Source organism: Aotus nancymaae, unplaced genomic scaffold (assembly GCF_030222135.1).
Source record: "Aotus nancymaae isolate 86718 unplaced genomic scaffold, 86718_ANA_hifiasm-v0.15.2.pri h1tg000036l, whole genome shotgun sequence".
Lineage (NCBI taxonomy): Eukaryota > Metazoa > Chordata > Mammalia > Primates > Aotidae > Aotus > Aotus nancymaae.
This window is the reverse complement of record NW_026988450.1, coordinates 24,969,515-24,992,616: the sequence shown is the minus strand read 5'-3', so window position 1 is coordinate 24,992,616 and position 23,102 is coordinate 24,969,515. Positions and strand designations below refer to the sequence as shown.

The following is a 23,102-nucleotide window of genomic DNA, read 5'->3' as shown; positions in this document are numbered from 1 at the left end:
TTCTATGTTTTGCTTTCTGAAACAAGTCAAGAAAGAGGGAACTTGTTTATTAATGCTTTACTTGATTTTTCCCTTTTGCAACAATATTGATATAGTTTGTTTTATAGTTATAAAATTGCCCTTTATTGAGCATCTGCTAGTGAAGGCCTTTATGTTAGAATGCTCTACAGAGATTATCCTTATGATTTGGTCCCCATAAACCTAGTCACATGGCTGACATAAGGTTAGGCATAATATTGGTACTTAGTAGGTATTTAATAAATATTCATAAATTTAAATTCTAAAGTTCCTGTTTTTTTCCACAGGAAAATGAAATGATGCTAAAATTTACCAGCTTCACCTACCAATACATCTTTACTTTTTTTCTATAAAAATGTAATTTGTAAGTGTAAGGGGCTTGAGAAATCTGAAAAAATATTTCTACAAAATTTCTAAGACTACAGAGCAAACAATGATTTAATCAAAAATGTTAGTCTTAAGAAAATAATTAGTCAAGCTCTAATAACAGATTATATTTTTATCACAAAAATATTCGGCATATAATTTATTAGTGGTCAGATGGTAAAAAGTATATGATGTACTTCACCCAGTAAGAGGTCCTCAAATTATCCTACATACTTGGTAATCTGCTGATTTCGGCAAGACAAACTGAAGAATTTTAAAATTCTCAATTAGCATGCATCAAGTTAGCTGACCAAAAACATTACAACAGCAGTCTTGCATTAGTAGAGACACATTATTTTAAAGGAAACAGGCTGGTTATATGTATGTGACAAAATTTATTGTTTATATCACATCTGTAACTTAGAAACTGATAGAAAATGAAGTACTCTGCTATATCAAGATGACAGTCTTCTGTAATAAAGATTCTGTTATGTACCTTGTGAACAACCAACCCCATTCTTTAAGTGAAACATTGCTTTGCTTTTGTTATAAAAGTGTAATTAATGAAGTTTTTCCAAAGTAGATAAACTTTTCCATAAAAATAAGCTCCTTAAATTTTTAGGCTAAAATATTTTGTCAAATTACATTTATATCTTTAAATCTCATTACTAGTTTTTAGAAGTAGTGTGGATATTTGCATTAATGGAAATAGTGTGGATAGAACTAATATTGGATATATGGAGACATACTTTGTTTTCCTATTACTGATTATGGATTATAACCATAATACTTTTAACAGTTTTCATCTTAGCTTGGCCAAGATAAATAAAGCTTTTTTCATTATTTTATAGTACATAAATTCCATTATAACTTTGTAAAAGAGAATATACAAAACAAAAATAAAAGAAAGTTGAAGATGGGCTTTTTAACTTACCAAATGCAATCAGACTGATCTAATTAAAAAACTGGATAATAATGTTAAAAAATAAGAGTTATGCCATTTTAGTTTCTGTTGTAAGAAACTGTTATGAACTGAATTATTTTGTCCTTTCAAAGTTTATATATTGAAGTCTCAATCCCCAATTTGATTGAACTTGGAGACAGGGCCTTTATGAAGGTAATTAAGGTTAAATGAGGTCATAAGGGTGGGCCCCTCATCCAACAGGATTAGCATCCTTATAAAAAAGATTTAAGAAAGTGAACTGTCTTTCTCCCTCCACCATGTGAGGACACAGAGAAGGTGGCCATCTGTAGGCCAGGAAGAGAGCCTTTATTAGGAACCGAATCAACCAGCACCTTGATCTTTAACTTCTCAACCTCCAGAACTGTGAGAAGTAAATTTCTGTGGTTTACATCACCCAGTCTATGCTGTTTTGTTACAGCAGCCAGAGCAGATTAATAAAGGACTCTTTGTAGCGCAGATGAACATACAGATTACATGCATAAACTCTGACATTATAAAACAGCAGAGAGTACTTTTGCATTTGGAGAAAGCACACTAGGCCTGCCTGGAGTGCATGTAGTTTATGATGTTCCACTGCTCCCTCCTGCTTAGCAGTTCAAGATTATACAACTTTTGAATCCCAGAGATGCTAGAATTTCAGGCAAAAACAGTTATAATGGGGCCAAAGCCCCCTATGTGTATACTGGTTTACCTTGGGCAATGTGAAGCAGGCTTATGAAATGGACAGAGCTGTTCCACAGTTGTTTCACAAGTCACAGCCTGAACTGAAGAATTAAAACACAAAACAATGAGTGAATCCTTTGAAAGCAATATCATACTACACAGTATTAAGAAAGTAAGATGAAAAATGTGCTCACCTGTTACTTTAGAGACTGTAAAGGAATTAGCAGACTGATATTTGCTGAAGGTAAAAATACAGAAATGTTAATTATTTTCACACAGGCATCATCAGCAGCAGCATAATTTCTGGTATCTTTCAAGTTTATGAACACTTCATGTTCTTTTTAAACACTTATTAAAATAGACAAGTAGCAATATAAGAATACATAATTAATTTTATGGTAAATCCATATTACCATCAGGTATTAACCAAATCAACATTCTTAAGGTGATCTCTTTTCATTATTAATTTCAAAACTTATAGATAATAGCATGAAGCTATACATACACACACATATATTTGACTCCTATCAAAATTAAAATGCTCAAATACTAATTTCCTGCCTCCACAGGACCAAGCTATTTACACAACAGAAAACATGACAGTGTTGTAAAGAGACTACAAAATTATACGTACCTAAGCAAGTGTACATTATTCTTTTTTTGTTCCCCCTAGTATCTAGCAAAACATCTACAGTACAATGAAAAACCTTCTCCTCATTACATTCATTCTTAAAAAGCTGAAATATAAGATTAGGCACACAATTCTAGATCAAAATTTTAATTGGTTTATGTACATCCAATTTTCAGAAAAACATCTATTGCAAAACGTAAGGCTTATTTGTGATGGTACTTTAACATGATATACTCTCTGAATATATTAGCTCAGAACTGAAGGTGTAAAATTTCAACAATTCTATTTCTGTCAGCTTCAAATTCAGTATTTAATATTCATCATCTATAATGTGTCCAAAAGAAATAACATTCTTTGAGGCATAAAATATACAACCTATTAAATATAGCCTTCAAGTTTCAAGAGAATTTCTATAATAGAGATAATTAAAAATTAAGAGGAAAAAAAGTAAATAACAGGATAAATGTCCTTTAATGGAACACTCATTGTTTGGCTTACTAAAACTAATAACCATATTTATTGCTTATTGAAGGTAATTAGTAAATGTTTGCCAAATAAATAGGTTAGTTAATAAATATTTCTATAGAACTTTCGGCAGAGTGTGGTGGCTCACGCCTGTAATCCCAACACTATGGGAGGCTAAGGCAGGAGGATCACTTGAGGTCAGGAGTTTGAGACCAGCCTGGCCAACACCATGAAACCCATCTCTATTAAAAATAACAAAAATTAGTTGGACATGGTGGCATGCACCTGTAGTCCCAGCTACTTGGGAGGCTGAGGCAGGAAAAGTTGAACCTCTGAGACTCTGTCTTAAAAACAACAATAACAAAAAAAAAAAAACTTTTGCTAAAATGAGTTTTCACTAACAGCTAAAAACTACCCATCAAGCCTTTGAATAAAACGGCATAATAAGCTGGGCACAGTGGCTCATGCCTATAATTCCAACACTTTGGGAGGCCGAGGCAGGTGGATCACCTGAGGTCAGGAGTTTAGACCAGCCTGGTCAACATGGTGAAACCTCGTCTCTACTAAAAATACAAAAATTAGCCAGGCGTGGTGGTATATGCCTGTAATCTCAGCTAGTCAGGAAGCTGAGGCAGGAGAATCCCATGAAGCCAGGAGGTGGAGGTTGCAGTGAGCTGAGATTGCGCCACTGTACTCCAGTCTGGGTGACAGAGTGAGACCCTATCTCGAAAAACCAAAACAAAACCAAAAACAAAAAATGTATAGGAAATTATTCCACAAATTTTTGAGAGTTCCTAATAGTTTTTTATAGTTATTAATTCTAACTTAACCCACTGTTACATTTCATACAATTGTATTGCAGCAAAAGAGACAATGTCAAATTTCCTCAGAAAACGCATTCTGTATTAAGTTCAGTAATGTTTACTGTTTTACTTAGAGAAAAAAAAAGACACTAAAATGATATTTCAAAAGCCCGCATTTTTCTACCTCTACACAGTACATCCAAAAATGCACAGTGTTTTGGAGTAAGGTATTTGGTGTGCCTAATAGGAGAAACATATATAAAACTAAATGCTTTTATATTGAGATACTTTTAAATGGACATAGAAAGATGACATAGCATTATACATATTTAGAGAACTGTTCAAAGCTCTCTTTTCTCTAATGTAATTTATCTTATCAACAAAGTTAATGTTGCATGAAATAAGCCATTTTCCTTCCCTAAACAGAACAGGAAGAATATGCAAATGAATTACCCTTCCTGGGAGTATTTTCTGTCAAGCTAAAACATATATTGTTTTACATTAGGAATTAACTGTAAACTTATACATTTTTAATGAAACTAAAAAATTCGGAGTTTCAGCATGCCCACTACAAGCAAAAGAGTTTAACTTTGAACTTAGATGCTTTATCTTCTTTTGTCAAAGAAAATTATAAGCTAAAATGAACCTTGAAAATTACCAAATTCTTTCTTCTTAAATAATTCTATGCTTTGTTCTTAAAAAATGTGTTAGCTCATTACAATTAAAAATTATCTGGTCCAAAAGATTATTTGGGTACTTACCCAATTGTTCGAATGCCATTCCTATTGGACTTCATGAAATAATGTTTTCTTCCTTGTCTGGTGATATCTACCCAACCACCATCATTGTCTATTATACCATAATGAATTGCAGCTCTACAGATGCTGGAATGCTTGGAAAAAAAGGAGGAGATAAAAAGATGTTAAAAATATCAGGGTTCTGTGTAAGTCCTAACTACGCACTTACATGAATTTAAATTAAACATTTCTGAACAAAATATCTATACTTATATAAATTTTATTTTGCACAATAAAAATCAAATATATGGAAGGACTCTATCTCCAAATAATTATATTTATAATATATTTTTATATATTTATAATACTTACCATATCATAATGTACACTGCCGATAACTTTAGCTTTACTACTCAAACAGCCAGCAGGACATTCGTACCTAAATAAAAGTAATTGGGCACAAAATTTAGCTTCTCTGAATGTCAATACAAAATAAAAATATTTCTTATATTCTGTCAATAAATTTTCAAAATAATAAAAAATATTACCTATTGCAGGTTGTTCCTTTGCATTGATCTCTTAATTTTACTTCACAAGAAACAATTTGGGCTAGAAAGAAAAAAATACCAAAATAACTTAAATAATATAAAAGCAGCTATAATTCATTATATATAGCCTAATGAAAAAATTTTTTCCATTCTAAAAATGTTCAAATTAATTAAATCTTGATGGATATACCATTTAGGTACTTTAAAAAATTTATAAATAAAATAGAGGTCTTACACATTTGCTGTGTGCTTATGACTTCGTTTCTGTTACTATCATCTGATCTTGTACGGACATGAGTGTCATGAACTTCTGACTGCTGTCGTTCTATTTCATTTGTTTCCTCTTCTTGAGGGGCATAATACCTGTCTGATCCTTCTGTTAGAGAAAGCATAATTAGGAAATACTAACTCTATTTTACATGTGCACAAATTATCGAATAATAACATACTTTGATACTCCTATTTAACATTTAGAACTAGAAAAATCAGTACTGTTTTTTGCACAGATTTTTAACTTAAGGTGGTGACCTTAGGTACTGCATTGGAGTAAATGAAACACACATATAAGCCTTTAAGTCCTTGATTCATTTATGTTAATGTTTGACTAATATTCAGTGAAGCCACTTCTAAATTCTGGTTACATTTCAATGTATCATTGTTTCATTTTCATAATGGCAACATGAAATCCTCACAGTGATCTAATAAGGTCATGGCTTAGCAAAATCAAATTTGTTTTCAATTAAAATCATATTCTTAATATTTTCAGGAGGATCACATTTAGAATTCTCTGAAACGGAAATGTGGCCTAAAGAAGGACTGACATGCCCTTATTATTTATGACAAAATCCATTTCCATAGAAAGGTATTTTTCCTTTAGGAGGAAATTCAACATGCAGAAATTTAAACGTGACTATGGAGAATAATTTCAAACTTTGAATTCAATGTTTTTTTTTTCCAGATTGGCCTTTATCAAAGGCTTGACAATGGCACATTCTGGAGAGGCATATTATTTTGATGCATTCTCAATAACTCAGAACCTAAAAAAAAAAAGTATGAAGTCACAGGAAAGTCAGCTTTAAGTAAAAGACAATGGTCATTGTTGAAGAGGCAGGTAGGTTGGAGGTTTGGACATAGAGAAAACACCCACATAAAAAAAAATGCTGCAAATTCTTCCAGGAATTTTAAATAGCTTATACATCAGAGGGACATATATGGGCACTTCTTGTCTACTCATTTTGGTTAATGTATCATTAAGGGGAAAAAACAGACACATCTCATTATGAGCACTGAAAAGGGGCTGCAATTGTTCACATATTTCCTAATAAACTTAGTCTACATTATTCCTCATTTAATCATCATTAAGAAAAAAGTACAAGGCAGTAAGAAATGTTCACTTGAATGCACTAAAACATCTCTTTTCACAAAGCTTTGTCATAACAGTTTACCTTTAGGTGCTATAAATAGAAAACCATATTTACTTTTTAAGACATCAAATGCATTTGAGAGTAATACTTTCACAGTAGTTTTATATTACTGTTATACTTTTCTTATTTTAGCTTGAGAAACTGACTAATGTGCAGTGAGAAGTGAAAAATCAGTATAATTCACTGAGCATGTTTCAATAAGATACAAAAAGGGGTATTTTGTTAAAAATGTTTAAAGTGCTATAAATAGTGTTAAATTGCTAACTCCTTTAAAAATGATGACAGTTATGGAAATAACTCTAGTCAACAATACATCAAGATGATTTTTAAGAATATAAATATACTTGTCATTCTGGGGTAATTTCAAAGCAGAATCAGAAATAATTACCTAAAATAACCATGGAACTTTAAAAACTCATATTAGTAAAATAGATTTATTATTCATATAAACATTTTTAAAAGGTTTCTTCAAAATATTTGAAATAGAGCTCTAGAGACTTTTCATGTAATCATGAAGTGCATTTCTGGCTTTTATTAAACATAAGTAATGCAGAAGCTGGACTAAAATATAAATCAACATGAATACTACAACACAATAGCACTTACCTTTGTAGCACAGATTTTCTCTACAGCCGCCTCCAAAACTAGGTGGGCAAGCAGAACAGGGCCGTCCATGTTTGTAAGGGGCATGCCCCCACCAGTTTCCCCTTTAAGAGATGATATACACTCTATTAAAAAGTAGTCTAAAGGCATAACTTGTAAAATATTGTGAAACATCTCTATATATGAACATTCTAAGCAATTATTTTGGTGTATAGATTTAAGACATTTATATAGTGTTTTTACAGAGCTCTTTTGGTTACTAGGTTTAAATATAAATTACTGTCTCGTTTTGATAATTTCCAAAGTAATTTACAACATACATTGTTAAAAACTACAAAGTCAAACTTTTTCAGAAAGCTAAACTCTGCCATGAAATATTCACTTATATTCCATTTGTTTTAATAAAAACACACATTAAATTTGAATTTGACCCTAATTACAGTTGTGTCACATTGTTAATATAATCCCTTCAATGGTCTTTACACAGATGAAAATACATTTCTCAATTAATTTATAGTTGTTAATCCCTACTAAATAATTACTAAATATTTATGGATAGTATAGTTAAGTAAGTAAAACTGAAGACATAAAAATATTCACAAAAATCCTACTTTCATATCCCCCTGTAAGCATTTATTTTATGCATTAGGCAACTATAGTTGTTGCCATATTAAATAAACAGAATTAAAACAGAATTAAATAAACAGAATTAAAACACTTTACTCAGTAATACACACTGCAAATGGGAAACAATCAGAATATAAAGATATTTTCATTTTGTTTTGAAAAACAGCTGAACATAGTGTTTTCTCTACTCACTTTGGGGAGTAATTGCACACCACGTAGACAGCTTTGGGCCAAATCTGACCCCAGATGTTCATGTTATGACACAAATTAATGGCACAACCGATTCTGCTACTAGTTGCCCACACCACCTATATTAGAAAAATGAAAGGCTCAGAAAAAGCAGGCTGAGATCAAAATGCATAAAATCTGAATGTGAGAAACCAACATTTATCATTCAAAATGAACTAAGACTATATCAAAAAAGGTCTTTTTCCTGAGACTTTGAGTAATAGCTAATTCAATTTTTAAAAGAGAGCTACAGAAAAATACTGTATCTGGTCATAAAATGCAAGCATTTTCAAATGCAAACTTAGTAAATAATTGAAAAGTTACATCCTCACAAACATAATTATCATTTTAACATTTCTATGAAGAAAAGAACAGAAAATCGCCTCCTAAACAGCAAATACTGGAGCAAAAATTTACATGTTCAGATTTCTTATACAACATGATGTTTTCATCATGCCACTGGTTATCAAGCAGTTTGATGCTGGCCTTAATTTTATCACATGCAGAGCATACAGGACAATTAGTCTGCTTTATATTCACTGATAATAAGTCCGAGCAGCAGTAAGCCTTATCGAGTTAAATCTGCATTTAGTTGTTTGATTTGGAAGTTTAGAACACACCAAATGTGAAAACTTAATATAAAAATATACATATGTTGCACATGTAAATATCGAATGTTGTTGGTAAATACTTTGAAAATGATGTATTTCTCCCCATATTACTGGGCCCATATTAAAAATGTTTGTTATGCAAAATCATTTAAATAATACTTTTAAAGTAGATGTTTCAACTTTTTTGTGTGATACTTTGTTTACAGAACTTCATAAGTCTATTCAACATAATCAATATAAATTTTTAATAACCATATTAAATGATATAAAAAGACAAGTTCATCAGCCTAATTTCTTTCATAGTTACGTTAACTCAATTTGGGGGAATTCAGTATAACACCCTGCAAACATACCTGTGTATAATGCGTACATACAGAACCAGAACACCTGAATGGACAATATGGGTTGCATTCATGTTCATATGGGTAGCTAAAGTCTTTCACTTCATCATACCATGCTTGTACATGATACGCTGGGGGCCTATATCTATTAGAAAGAAAATAGTCACAGAGGGCAAGCAAAGTTGGAGAAAATACAAAACTAAATATTGCAAAATATACTGGTATAATTTGGTAAAAAGATGCTTTGTGTGAATTATTAAACTTAAATATTTATGCCCATTACGTAACTAATAAATTGATGATTTATATTAAGGTCTAAAAAACTGCTGATTGTTCTAGTGTGCTATTTATTTGTTGTTACTTGTTTCATGATTACTTTTCTTCCAGGCACCAAGTCTTTGAAAAATTGCAATGATGAATTAATAAGCATTTCATTTTAAACACTTAGGTTTTCAAAAACAAAAAATTATGCTTTAAGATACCTTCCCCAGTGTGCTCCCAAATTCTGTCCAATTGATGAAAGCAAGCTTGCAGGTCCATGTTGCCACAAGCAAGTTTCAGCCCAGGATTCTGCAGCTCTTTCCAGCTCTACATCCCATGTCTACAGTTTAAAACAAAAGCAAAACATGCACATGTAGCATTTGGACACTTCTTCAGAATATAGCGTTGAGCAGTTCTTACATCTTCTTCTTTCTTTCTTTACAAAGTCAGCATCTTAAATGCTGGATTCTCACCAGACTCAAAAAATCATCTACGTTTGCAATAGCCTCTAAATCAATCTCCATGTTTCTATCTCTTAACCCTCCAAATTGTCCCACATGTGTTTAGAATTACTTAAGTAAACACGAATATGCTGAAGTGATTCCTCTGTCTAAACACATAAAAATAAATCCCCATATACATAAAGTCCAAGATCCGTGCTCCCACTGTTCCCTCTCATAAAGCATACAAGGCCTTGCTCTTGCCAACATTGTTTCCTCTGCCTAAGCATCCTTCTCCCAGTTATTTGTCAGACAGGTCCCTGCTCTTCCCTCATAATCCAGCTTTATAAAATACTTTTTCTGTGACATCCTATCAATTCTTTTAGATGTAAGCTGCCCCTTTGGGACTCTTAGGGCTTTGTTACATTCCTTTGTTTAGCACTTATTACATTGTAATGTTAGTATTTGTTTACATATCTATCTCTTTCATGAGACTGTAAATTTCATGGGGCAGTGCTGCTGGTATCTTTGGTGTATTTTCTAGTATCTATTATCTGGACAAGGTGATTAATAAATGCTTGTTAAATACATAAATGATTAACAAATCTGATTCTTTTATAAAATATGTATTTTACACAAAATTAAATGAGGATAACTAATTCATACTTTTAAAACAATTTTTAACAAAATAATTTAAATTGCTGATTGAATTATTTTAGTGAAATGATTACTGAAATAATTTTGCAAGTTCTGGGTTTAGTATTCAATTTATTAATTTGAAAAATATGCAGTATAATATGTGTGGTGGTAAAAACACCTAGTTGAGTAGCCCTGGGTTCAATCTTAGCACTACAATTCCAGGACTCTGGGCATGTTATGAAGATGGGAAAACAAATCTGGGAATGGAACCTGAGGACACAACCTAAGTGATATCGATGAAGTTGGAAAAGAGCAGACAGTGAAATTAGGAATTTAAATTCCTAGAACTTGCTAAATGCCTACGGTAAGTGGCAAGGAAAAGAAAAGGTAAAGACTGAAGATACTACCAAATTGGTAGGAAGGAAACAGGGAAAGAGAAATAGATGGTTATAATAAAAGTGTGTGTCTATGTATTTCCATGAATATTTCAAGAGTGATGTAATGGGGGCACATATGCCAAGTAGAGAGTAGAGCTATATGACTGGGACTCCAGAGGAAAAACAGGAAGATATTTTTCTGAAGATATGGATCTTAAAGTTATTCACCCAGAGATAAATTTATTTGTGAATATGATTTAGAACAAGAAGAGGAATAATAAGAATAAGAAAAATCTGGGATTATCAAAATCTAAAGGGAAAAAAACCCAACAAGGTAATAAAAGAAGCCAGGCAAGACAGGATAAAACAGGTTAAAGAAAGAAAAATTAATTAATATGAAATTATAAAAGCAATGGGAGGGAGAAGCTATTTTGGGAGTAGAAAGTGGGTAACAAGTTTGAATGACACAGAAAACTGAGATTTCCTAAGTACTAATTCACGACTAAAGGCAACTTCAGATCAAGATGAGTGAAGAAATCAGAACACAGATCATTGATAAGTGAAGAGAAAGAAAAAACTACAGAAAACAAATGTGAGTTACTTTGTCAGAACTTTAGAGAGGAAGAAGAGAGATGTGGCAGGAGCTATAGATGAGAGGCCAGAATGCAGGGAGAATTTGTTCACTTGCCTTGATTTTTTAAGGATACAGGAAATCTAATCACATCAATACACCAAAAGGAAAACACCTTAGGGAGAAAGAGGCATGGAAAAAAAATATACTTGAGGAGACGTTTCCTAATTCATTACTTTTTCATAAATGAACACTTCCCCATTCCATTGTGGCTTCGAAATACCTATCAAGTCACAAAGGAAAATTTATGCAAAATTAGAGTAAGTTTATTCTCATCATTAACGTATCTTAATTTTCTAGCAAAACTACAAAAAAAAGTGTATTTATATGCAACTAAAAAATAAGAGCAGCAAGAGTTGTTGCTTTTCATAAAAGTTTTAATTTTACTTTGAATTAGTGTCAAATATTCAAGATGACTGGTTTTAAGATACGGACATCAGAAACACATGCTATAAACAAATATTTATCAGGTATATACTTTATTTGCCAGCTATGGGCATATTATTAATTAACTTTACCATTTAACTTTGACCTAATTTTATAATTACATATAATTTTTATTACACAAAAGTATAATTCAAGTGTGGTCACTATTTGTCCAAAGAAGAGTTAGGTAAGAAACAATGAATTTGGCTGAAGTCCCAGAAAATGGACAAAATGTTGATTTCCTTTTGTATCTAGAAAGTTGGAAAAGCAATCATCTCTCAAAAGCAAGCAGGTTTCCAGGTAGAGCTCCCTAGAAACACAGGTTGTCCTCAAGGGATAAATTCTTGTCTGCAATCCTGGAAATCAGACTCTTGCGGAGTACTCTAGTTATACACACGACATAATTACACTTATCCATAGGTTTTTTAATGTATCAAACTTATATTCAAAGAGCAGCCAGAAAACAGAGGAAACAGTTCCTAGAAGGCTAAAAATAATTGCTTTGAAACAATTGTGATGGTTTTAAAATACCCTTCCCACCAAAGGTAGAGTTGAATTTCCCCGTCTCCTCTTGAATTTGAGCTAAATAGTGACTACTTCTAATAAACAGAAAGAAGCTGGGAGACTTCAGTAGCTGAGTTAGGAAAGAAAGCTTCTGGCTTTTTGTTTTTTGTTTTTTGTTTTTTTTCCTGCTAAGACACATCCTGACAGACCTAAGCCAATGAATTAGATTAGAAGTCCAGTTACCATGAATAGGCAGCTGGAAAGAAAATATGGAGAGGCCACACAGAGACAGAGAGAGATGCAGACGATGCTCCAGAGATGTGAGTGTCTCTAGCCTAGGCATGTGACCTGTGAGTTTGCAAGCCCTCAGATGATGGCAACACAAGTCAGGGAAATCATAAGACTCCTCAAGTGAGGACCATTCAGCTGAGCTCTTAGAAGAATCCTTAAAGCCTCTACTCAAGGTCAGTTTACTCTTGTTTCACACATGATTCTACAATCTTAGGTGTCAGTTTTCCTATGAAATTGAAAATAGATTCTTTTTAGAAATGATATACAATAAGCTCCAAACGAGTTTAAAATACTACAGCGTATTTCAAGTGTGTTATATTTCAAGTTAGCTTATATTTCTGTTGTATAGAAATTGGAATAAAATGTAAAATATATCTTTAAAATACTTTAGGCTAATTTTTCTTATTTGTAAATTTGTTAGCTGAAATGGAAGGTAACTCAGATCCTTTGAGAACTAAAATTCAATGCTGAATATAAACAATGCAAAAGCTGTATTTAAGGTATGACATGATTTTATTTAATCCATTAAAAATAATGGGAAAAGCATACTGAATATAGTATAACATTGCTAAAATAAGGGCATACATTAATTTAATATAAGTGCTGAAGCAGAGGGGCATGCAACTAAAATTTGGTTCTTTATCAATATGAATATTAATTTGTGACTAAAAGTAATTATTCAAAGAATTGAATAAAGCATAAGTGTTTAGGCCAAGTTCAATAATACAAATAAAGAAAAGTCTTAAAAACTCACTGAAAGAAATTCTATTATGATTTAACAATAAGAATGGTATATTTTTTCAATGCTACAACATATTTCAGGCTTTAAAACTGCCAATAATTCATACCCATACCATTAAAGGTAGGTTAGTCTCTACACATTTCTATTTAAATTCAGGCTTGCAAATTAAATCAAGATGGCCTAAAGAGCTTTTTTCTTCCTCTGAACTATTCACCCAGCACTAATTTAGAGTCAAACCACACTACAATTACCATTTTTCTATAAAATGGGTACTTGGGTATCCATTCCTATACACTTGAGGTGTGCAAAAATGAAAACAACTCTATTTCCTAACCACATCTGAAAGTTGTTCCTTCTTAGAGTATAGCTAAGTCTTCAATGAAGTTATATTACTTAAAGAAATATTTAAAACACTATTGACATTCTTTGTCACCGATGATCTTTTTAGTTCAGCATGAAGGCTTTCTCATTTCAAGTGTGTATATGAGAAATTTTAAACTTTGACAAATAACTTTCAAAATTAAACCAGGCCAAGCATAGTGACTCGTGCCCATATTCCCAGCACTTTGGGGGAGGCCAAGGTGGTAGGATCACTTGAGGCCAGGAGTTCCAGACCACCCTGGGCAATATATGGAGACCTGTCTTTATAAAAAGTAAAAAATAAAAAAAAAATAGCTGGTGCATTGTCATGTGCATGTAGTACCAACAAGTTGGGAAGCTGAGGTGTGAGGATCAAAGGAATTTGAGGCTGCAGTGAGCTATGAAAGCTATGATCATACTACTGCACTCTAGCCTGGGCTACAGTGTAAGACCTTGTTTCTAAAAACAAACAAACAAACGTATAAAACAAACCAGACCAGGCGCCGTGGCTCATTCCTGTAATCCCAGCACTTTGGGAGGCCCAGGTGGGAGGGTCATCTGAGGTTAGGAGTTCAAGACCAGCCTGGCCAACATGGTGAAACCCCGTCTCTACTAAAAATACAAAAAAATTAGCCAGGCATGGTGGCAGTCACCTGTAAACCCAGCTACTAGGGAGGCTAAGGCAAGAGAATCACTTGAACCCAGGAGTCAGTGGTTGCAGTGAGTGGAAATTGAGCCATTGTACTGCAGCCTGGGCGATGGAACAGGACTCAATCTCAAAAAAAAAAAAAAAAAAAAAACTAGTAAATCTATGAATACATAGTAATTTTAGTACTAAAATATCGTAGAAATGAGAAATTATGTAGCTATCTAGACACATATGAAAATTTAATTGACTGCTATCCTTTGTGAAATATAAATGAGCATATGCAAGTCATATCCTCACCAGAACACCTGTTATGCTGCTCTAATAAGAGTCAATGACAGCTGGAAATCATTCAAGAATGTAATTTAAGCTAGGAAAACTGCTAGCTTACTGGTAGGTTGTATCACTGTATATTATGCAAAAACAGTCATCAATGACAACTTTTTCATTCTCCTTGACAGTTTTTTTCTCTTAAAAAGGTTTAGGATTTTCAAATATACTTCTTGACCATAGTAAATTTAGAGATCTTTCCAGATTTACATAATTTGAAAATTCATTTCCTGGGGCTTGTTTACTCTTTATAACTTCAAAATTATAATAGCACTACATTAAAGAGTTGAAGACCAATAATTAATCACTAAAAATTTATCTGAAGAGCAGCATTTTTTGATAATTGAGGCTCCAAGAATGTTAATAAAAAACTAAAATGGAAGGTATATTATTTTTCAAATAAATATCAAACATAATTTCACAGAGAATATCTAATGTTAAATATGTTTTTCATCAGTTAGCATTATTTTAGATTATATTAAGGGATATAGAGTAAAGTTTTATTAGATTATCTGCTTGATGCAAATTTGTGTAATTAGACTTTCACACATAAATCATACCCAAAGATTAGTGGTGGGGCGGAGGTGATGGGTCTTCATTTATCCACAAAGCTTTTTGGTAAGTTTTACAATTAGTCTACCACAGAGACTGAGATGACACTGAATTTGTTAAGTAGTTTATTTTAAAGAATTTTTTAGATTTCTCAATAAATAAAATAGTAAATAATGAAAATTTTTTTAAGTTGACCAGCTTAACACCTCTAACCACTACACAGAAATAACTATTGACTAGAAACTCTCACATAATTTCATAATCGTTAAATGCTAGTCCTTATAGGGAGAAATAGGATTGTAACATTTTTAACCATTGTAGAAACATTCACCAAACTGGATGAAGCTATATTGAGTCTTTTAAAGACACACTGAGAAAAATGTCTTAAACAGATAAGATAAACCTTTCTCCAAAAAAAAACCCTGAAAAATAGCAACAATTGTAATTACCTAAAAATTCATATATAGTACATAGATAACATAGAAGTAATTTAATTTGTTGCACAACCTTTTGCAAAATTGATGTAGCTTTAATGGATTTCCAAGATAAATGCCAAATAAATTCCTAACTGGTCTTCGACTATTATACCATTAAGTAGTCTAATTAGATGACAAATACAGGCCTATGATATAATTCACAATATGGACTTTTAAACTATGCATTAGCTCAGACACAAAAAGTCAAATACTGCATGTTCTCACTGATAAGTGAGAGTTAAAAGTAGGCATACATAGACATATAGAGGAAAATAATAGGCACTGGGGACTGCAAAAGGGAGGGATATGAGGAGAGTAAGGAATGAAAAAATCACCTACTGATAATTGGGTACAAGTTCACTATTCGGGTGATGGGCACACTAGAAGCCCAAACCTCACTATTACACAAGATATCCATGTAACAAACTTGCACGTGTACCCCCTGAATCTATAAAGCAAAATAAACATATGCATTTCTCTCTGGCAAAGTAATAATCTAATGAAAACATGGTGGCATTGCATAGGCAGTTCTGCTGGAAGTCCAGATGTAGGCTGGAGGTTCTAAAGTCTTACCTTTCCAGTAGTGAAAGCTGAAAATAAGAAAATTATTTTTAAAACTGTCTTAGCATTTGCAATATGTTTTGAACAATTAACTCCCCAAATATCCTTCTTTTGAGACACATACATGTGTATGCTTAACTCAGAAAAGCACTCCAGTATCTCTAATGCTTCCTATCCCAGTTCTGAGCAGTCAAAGGGTTAACAGAAGTAATGAAGGTGCTTTAGTTTTCAATGGTGTTGAAAATACCCCTTCTTTAGTGCTGTGTGCTCTGGACACATACAATCAAGGGCATTCATGATCAATTTTCTTCTTCTTTTATTATACAGTCAGAGACAAAAGTTTGCATTGTTCAAATGATTCAAACTATAGATAATTAAAATACATGACACACCCTGGAAGAGTTCTCTTTCCAATTTAAATTGCTTATTTGCAAATTCATATCTTTGATTACATCAAGTTTGGTTTCTATTTCCTTATCTCTAACATTACGGAGCTAAAATAAGTCTTTCCAAATTCTTTTGTACTTAAATTGAAAAGACTTAACTTTCCAATTCCACTGTTTATACTTCACAGTATCTTAGATAATACCCTGTATTGCTTGTAGTATCCCATAAGAATTAACTGTAAAATAGTATTTCTGGTGACAAATCAGGACATCTGATGACAAGTAAGATGACAATGAAGAGCATCTCTAATACCTAAGAAGCAAAAGCTGTTTTGTGAGTTGCAGGAACACATAACCAAGGAGATTTCAGATTTTCTAATTATAAGTCCATGAGAGCAGAGTTCAAATGTTTCCAAAGTATTTGTTTTAATATTGTTCATAACAGATAAATACAACAGAGAACCTTCAATAAAACGTTCCATTTAGTTGAATAAGAAGATAATCTTAATAAAAAGTTAAAACCAGGCCTCTCTTCAGTTTGGTCCTGAAAATACGATTGTAAAATCTTTGAAATAAAACATAGACTTCTAAATATAATTTTTTGCACAGCTAGCAGGAACACCAGAATTTTTCAAGCAGCTCATGAACATAGAAGTGATTTCAGAAAATCAAAGACATACAGAATTATCTTTTTTAAAACATTGCTTTAAAATATAATTCCTGCTATGCTACCACTCCTGAAAGAAACAGGTTTATAAATCATTCATCTTAATTCACTCTCTCCCCAAAACTTTTGTTTCTTCCTATTTAAATCAGAAACTACAATCCAAGAATCTTGGCAGAGTAAGTTGTCATTGTGATCCTAACTACAGCAATAGCTTGACTTCCAAGATATATCAATAACTTGTTATTCTATGATCATAACACATTGGGCAGTTCAGAAGACACCAGATTCAAATTCCAAATATAGAGACTCATTATAAAATCTGTAAAGCTGAGTAATTTTTTCCCAAACAGATATCAATGAAATAAATAAGTAAATAAATCTGTGCTGAAAGAGTGTGAGATGCTTTTGTGACCAAATCATCTGGTATTAAATGCACTATGGCAAGCAGCTGTCCTTACAATTCAATTACTTCAGGTATTTTAAGTGTTGCGTTTCACCCACTCTGAATAGACTTTGTAGTTATATGGAAAATGCACGAGGCTCAGATTTCAAAGGAAACACTTCTGTTACAGGGCACGGTGACTTTGCCAACTACAGAGAAAGAAGCATTACCTTAAGGCAATACACAAGTTAGGGTCTCCTGGAAATTCAGAGATGTGAGGCATGTGTGGCCGTGTTTCACTTAAAATCTCAAAGGCTTAAAACCTTAAAAGAAAAATAGCAACCTAATAATTTAGAAAACTGCCTCTATATTTTATTAAAATTAAAATAACTTTTGTAATGGAAACAATATGCAGATATACTCAAAGATTATTTCATTTAAACCTATTGTATCAATATATATAGATAACATATTTAATATTATATCAGATGCATGATATAGGGCTGATTGTCTTTGTGGGGCAACAAAGTCATTAATCTTCTATAAAATTACAATTCTTACAAGCTCATCTTATCTCAGTGTCAAGTTCCTGTCCCCAAGTTTGACCATACCTTATCTACTTCACTTATCTCAGTATTTAAGGAAATCCTTTAGTAATTGCAAATGTATCATACAATTGATGGTACTTTAAGTCTTGATCTATACATGTTCTTTACTTCTGCATCTTTTAAATCTTGATCTATAGACACTAGGTCATTTTATAAGATAAACATCTGTGTTTCGTTTATTCATAACCCAGTAAATTTTATATAGATGCAGGATTGATCTAAAAATCAAGTCTACAAAAATGCATGATAGGAAAGGGAAACTCATTAAAAAATCACTCTACAGTATCTACTTATAAATTAGTTTACATTTTATATCCAAACAGCAAAATAACCGTAACTTAGGTTTTGAAAGTAAATAAAAAAAATTGCTTTTATGTATTTTAGTAGGGACACCAAATTTTCAAAATGAGATTTAAAAAAAAAGGTCTAACAAGTGAAAAACTTCTTGGACAAAAGAAGAAAGTTCATGGACACATAGAAACTGAAATCTACAATTTGACACCCAAACTTTGATTTAAACCAAAGATGACTAAGAAACATTTAAAAGTATATTTACATACTTTTAATGAAACTGCTATGTTACGTTGCTCAGTGTCTGTATATTGCTATATTAAGAATTCTGTGATAAGTTTCCACTAATAATTCCTGCCTCAAGAATGATAAGGTGTGCCTGCAAACAGGCAGTGAGAGCTACAAACAACATACGGTTTCCTGTTTTCCTTGAATGCCACAAAGCTGAAAGCTGATTTAAGAACCATAGCATTCTCAATCAGATTTTTAGACATTCCTCAGGAATATGACTGTAGCACTATTTTCCTCAATATTAAAACAATGACTAAAAGGATGATTTTTTTAAAGAATGGTTTTCAAAAGTCCTTACTTAAAACTTTGAGAAAGAAGATATAAAGAGAAATATTCATTTCTCCCACACAGCCATCTCAGCCCCTTACTGCCAAATTCTATGTCTCACAAGACAGCTCCACATACTGAGTTACCTCAGGCTCTCCTGCCCCTGGCTTCTGGTTAGATTTGGCCAATTAAACACACAAACAGGCATTCCGAAGGTGGGAGGTGAATTTCAGAATGTGTTGCCCCTCTGAGTCCTCTCAGCCTCACCGCGATGGTGACTGGGTCCTCTCAAACAACCCTGCTTCCAGGTGCCTGTCTTCACCAGCCTGTGTCAGGACCACAAATGCCTGGGCACCCTGCCATACCCTATGGCTGGCCTTAATCCTGCCGACAACTCTGCATATAGGCCCTTCATTATTATTATTATTATTTTTTATCGTTGAACCCTAGTTATTGTGGCATTTGTTCTCTGCTGAGAAACAAATATTTGAAAATAAAAATCTTTCACAGAATTTTGATTAGGACATTTCTAACACAAAATGTCCTAACAACCTGTTGCCTAACAACATACTAGATTAAGGAATGCTCTCTTCTTTCCCAATTCCTATAAGAATCTGCTTGATTTGTTGTAATTAATGTAGCCTTTTTCTTCACATTTGGAACATTGCTGGTATTTACATGAGTAAGAGATAAATTAAAATAAAAAATTTTGAATGATTGAAAAATAAGATAACCACTGCTATCTAAAGTTCCAATGAGAGAGTAAATAATCTTAGAATTCATATTCAAGACAACATGAATTACAAAACAAAGAATGGAGTAAGTTACCCCTAGCTTTGCTGAAAATTCTTGACAATTACCTAAGTTTAGACCTTTGTTAAAAAAGAAATTTTTCCGAGATTCATTTCCAACTGGAGCCTCCAAGTACCCTGAAGTTTAGGTGACACACACACACACATATATATATGTGTGTGTGTGTATATATTAGGTCAAGAAAGATCAAGAAATTTAAAGTTTGGAAATAATTTGTATTAAATGTTTCACTTTAAAAAGTCAGACTAATACTGCCAAATTACTTCAAATAAAGTGTTTCCTCATAAGTAAGCAGATAAAATGGAATAGTACTATGCTGCTCAAGTCTGCCATGATTCACACTTGACAGAACAATTTTTTTTTTTAATCATTTGGGCAAATTTGACCAAGCCTAAATAACTCCATAATTGAGGCCTGGATCAATTCACACAGATTTTCACTGCCATTTCCTCCCCACTGAATCAGGTGGACACATATTTTCACAACTCATCATCCAAATGCTCTCACCATATTTCCTTCCACACAATGATGGTAACCTCTACCAAATACATAAAACATATCTTTTCTAAGAAGCTTTTCCTGGTCACTGCTTTATTCCGAAATTCTTCATGATTTATATGCAGTTTAAAATATATTAATTTGTACTTCTTACCATATTGTGACTTACATCTTGAAAACAGTTCCTCATCAAGATTCTTGGCATTCTGATCACTATATCTCCTGGAAGATCCTAGCCTGAACTTCAGAGGGGTTCTGGCCACTCCCAAATCATGAGACAGAGATGTCAGTAACCCAGTGCAACTCAGAAAGTCACTGAAATCCAGCGATAATTTAGCCACCTATCATGTTTATTAAAGAATGAGTTTGCCCTAACCCAAAATGAATGAGTTTGCCCTAACTCAAAAAATATTCTACTAAAAAATTTTATATTTTACATAAAATTGTTTTATTTAAATTATGTTTCACATAAAATTATGTCTAAAATATATAAAAATATTTTATATATTTTATATTTTTATTGTTTCACATAATTTTATATTTTTAAAAAGAATACTCTGGATATACAAAACAAACAATGTTTTACATATCACATCAAACTTGCAATGATATGTAATCATGTAAAACATAATTTTAGTGAAAAGCTTTGACTACAAAGAATGTTTCTGCAATTTTCTAATAACACTATTTTGTCAAGACAGAATTAAATCCTTTTCATTCTGTCCACTTTAAATTGTTGTTGAAAATCTCATCATCTTTTCATTTTTTTCATTCATCCCATTTTGTTTTCCTTACGGCTAACATAAACTGAGCTGAGGGCATGTGTCAGCCATGCAACTGGGAATGCAAAGATTACTATAGCACAGTCCCTTCCTACAAAGGAATGTGAAGCTAGAGAAAGAGACAAGGATGTAAACACCACAAGCAGAGGCATGTAAAGGAGGTTATGGAAGCCAGGGAACTGGGTCGGGGAGGCACTTAACTCTGTATGGAGGGTTTAGACAAAAGCAGGTTAGGCTCTAAGTGAGTATTAAAGGAAGTAGAAAGTAGTAATTCATTACAAAGAAAACAAGGAGGGTGACAGGCATTCTCACATCCACAAAGGGGAGCAGGCTTGGCAAGATCTGCTCAGCACCAAAGACCTCGAGGCATAGGGAATAACACTGTAGATGTTCACGTGAAACAGCACTGCTTTGTATTTCTTCAGGTGGTGCTCACTTATTGACAGTACTCTTGATTTAACAGAATCTTGGTCTTTTCTTTCCACACAGGAGTTCCGATGTTACTATTCCATCTTCATTCAAGAGCTGCCCCTCCTTCAACACTTTTATCATTTTGATTTCCCTTCTCTGGACAACATCTGATCTCATTCATTCATTATTTCAGATATCGATTGACATGTGTTGAGCAAGTATAAAATACAGTTTAATGTTTTATCACCAGTAGCACCTTTACTGGATTGTCCAGCATTTTGGTGGTTACTCTGTATTGTTTGAGTTGCAACAACATACAAGGGACATTCTAGAAACAGTAATTCCCATGTTCACTCCTAGTCTTGCCTCATAGGATAATGATCCTATTATCTAGTTGCTGCCCTCCAACCCTTCATACTTGCCCAGCTGATATTCTACTTCCTTCCTACTTACTCATATATCCATTAAGGTTTATTCTGTCACTGGCTGTATTTCACATTTCACTAACCAGCAGAATTGTGTCATCAACTAATTTTGAGATTCATTTCCCATTTCTCCTCCAATTAGATTGACTTCAACATTAGGCCTTGGAGGAGAGAATCATATTGTTCAAACTTCTTCAATATTTTTTATTATAAGTACTTTGTAAAAAAATGAAAAAGAAATTATGTTCTCCCACCTTTTAAAAAGTTACTACCTTATAAAAAGGGAGGTGAATGTGATAGTTGAGGAGGGGGGAAAATAAAGAACCTGTATTTTATAATTATTTGTGTCCCAATTTAAACCTCACTTTCTCCAGGAAGGCTAAATCTTTCTACTTAAAATGAGGTTCCTAGAACAGCGACCACCACATCACCTGGGAGCTTGTTAGAAATGCAGAATATTAGGGTTCCCAGAACTACTGAATCAAAATCTGTATTTTTACAAGATTCCCAGAGGATTCATATAAAGTTTGAGTCGTATTAAACTAAAGCACCCCTTATTTCTACCCCTCAAAGCATACCTACTTTCTCTGCCATGAAAAAAAAAATGCTTCCTATCTTTAATATACTGCTAATTTCAAAATATTTTTTGGCTTAAAACTTAAAATTTAAAGCATGCATGGCTCACTAAATAGACTGTGTCCCTGTTCAAAAGTTTGCCTTTGAGGTTTATGAGCTGCCAATATAGGAAATCTGCTCTTTTTCTCAATAAGCAAGTATGTGTAAGTAATTGATTAATCACACCTTACTGATTCTGTTAACAAATCAAAGAAATAAAAAAGTAAGATTTGCCAGATCAGTTTTAGGTTCTTATTTTTAGCCAGTTTAGTAACCCAGTAATCCAAGTTACATATTTGGGTCAACTGTTCCATAATTTTCATAATTTAGATTCCTGTACAACCATCTGTATTTAGCATTCAATCTGCAATATGAACCCCAAACATGCTATTTGGTCTGTG

General features: G+C 32.8%; 1 protein-coding gene across 1 annotated transcript in view; it reads right to left on the bottom strand.

The window, feature by feature from the left end:
* CRISPLD1 (cysteine rich secretory protein LCCL domain containing 1) overlaps window positions 1-23,102 on the bottom strand; it is a 47,361-nt gene that overhangs the window by 11,041 nt on the left and 13,218 nt on the right. The window contains exons 3-12 of the mRNA XM_021665921.2: window positions 9,512-9,630; window positions 9,042-9,174; window positions 8,042-8,157; window positions 7,226-7,326; window positions 5,431-5,571; window positions 5,196-5,256; window positions 5,020-5,086; window positions 4,672-4,802; window positions 2,206-2,249; window positions 2,040-2,112 (exon numbers count right to left, since the gene is read on the bottom strand). Of these exons, the coding sequence (XP_021521596.2) occupies window positions 2,040-2,112; window positions 2,206-2,249; window positions 4,672-4,802; window positions 5,020-5,086; window positions 5,196-5,256; window positions 5,431-5,571; window positions 7,226-7,326; window positions 8,042-8,157; window positions 9,042-9,174; window positions 9,512-9,630 (986 nt within the window). The remainder of the gene's footprint in view (window positions 1-2,039; window positions 2,113-2,205; window positions 2,250-4,671; window positions 4,803-5,019; window positions 5,087-5,195; window positions 5,257-5,430; window positions 5,572-7,225; window positions 7,327-8,041; window positions 8,158-9,041; window positions 9,175-9,511; window positions 9,631-23,102) is intronic.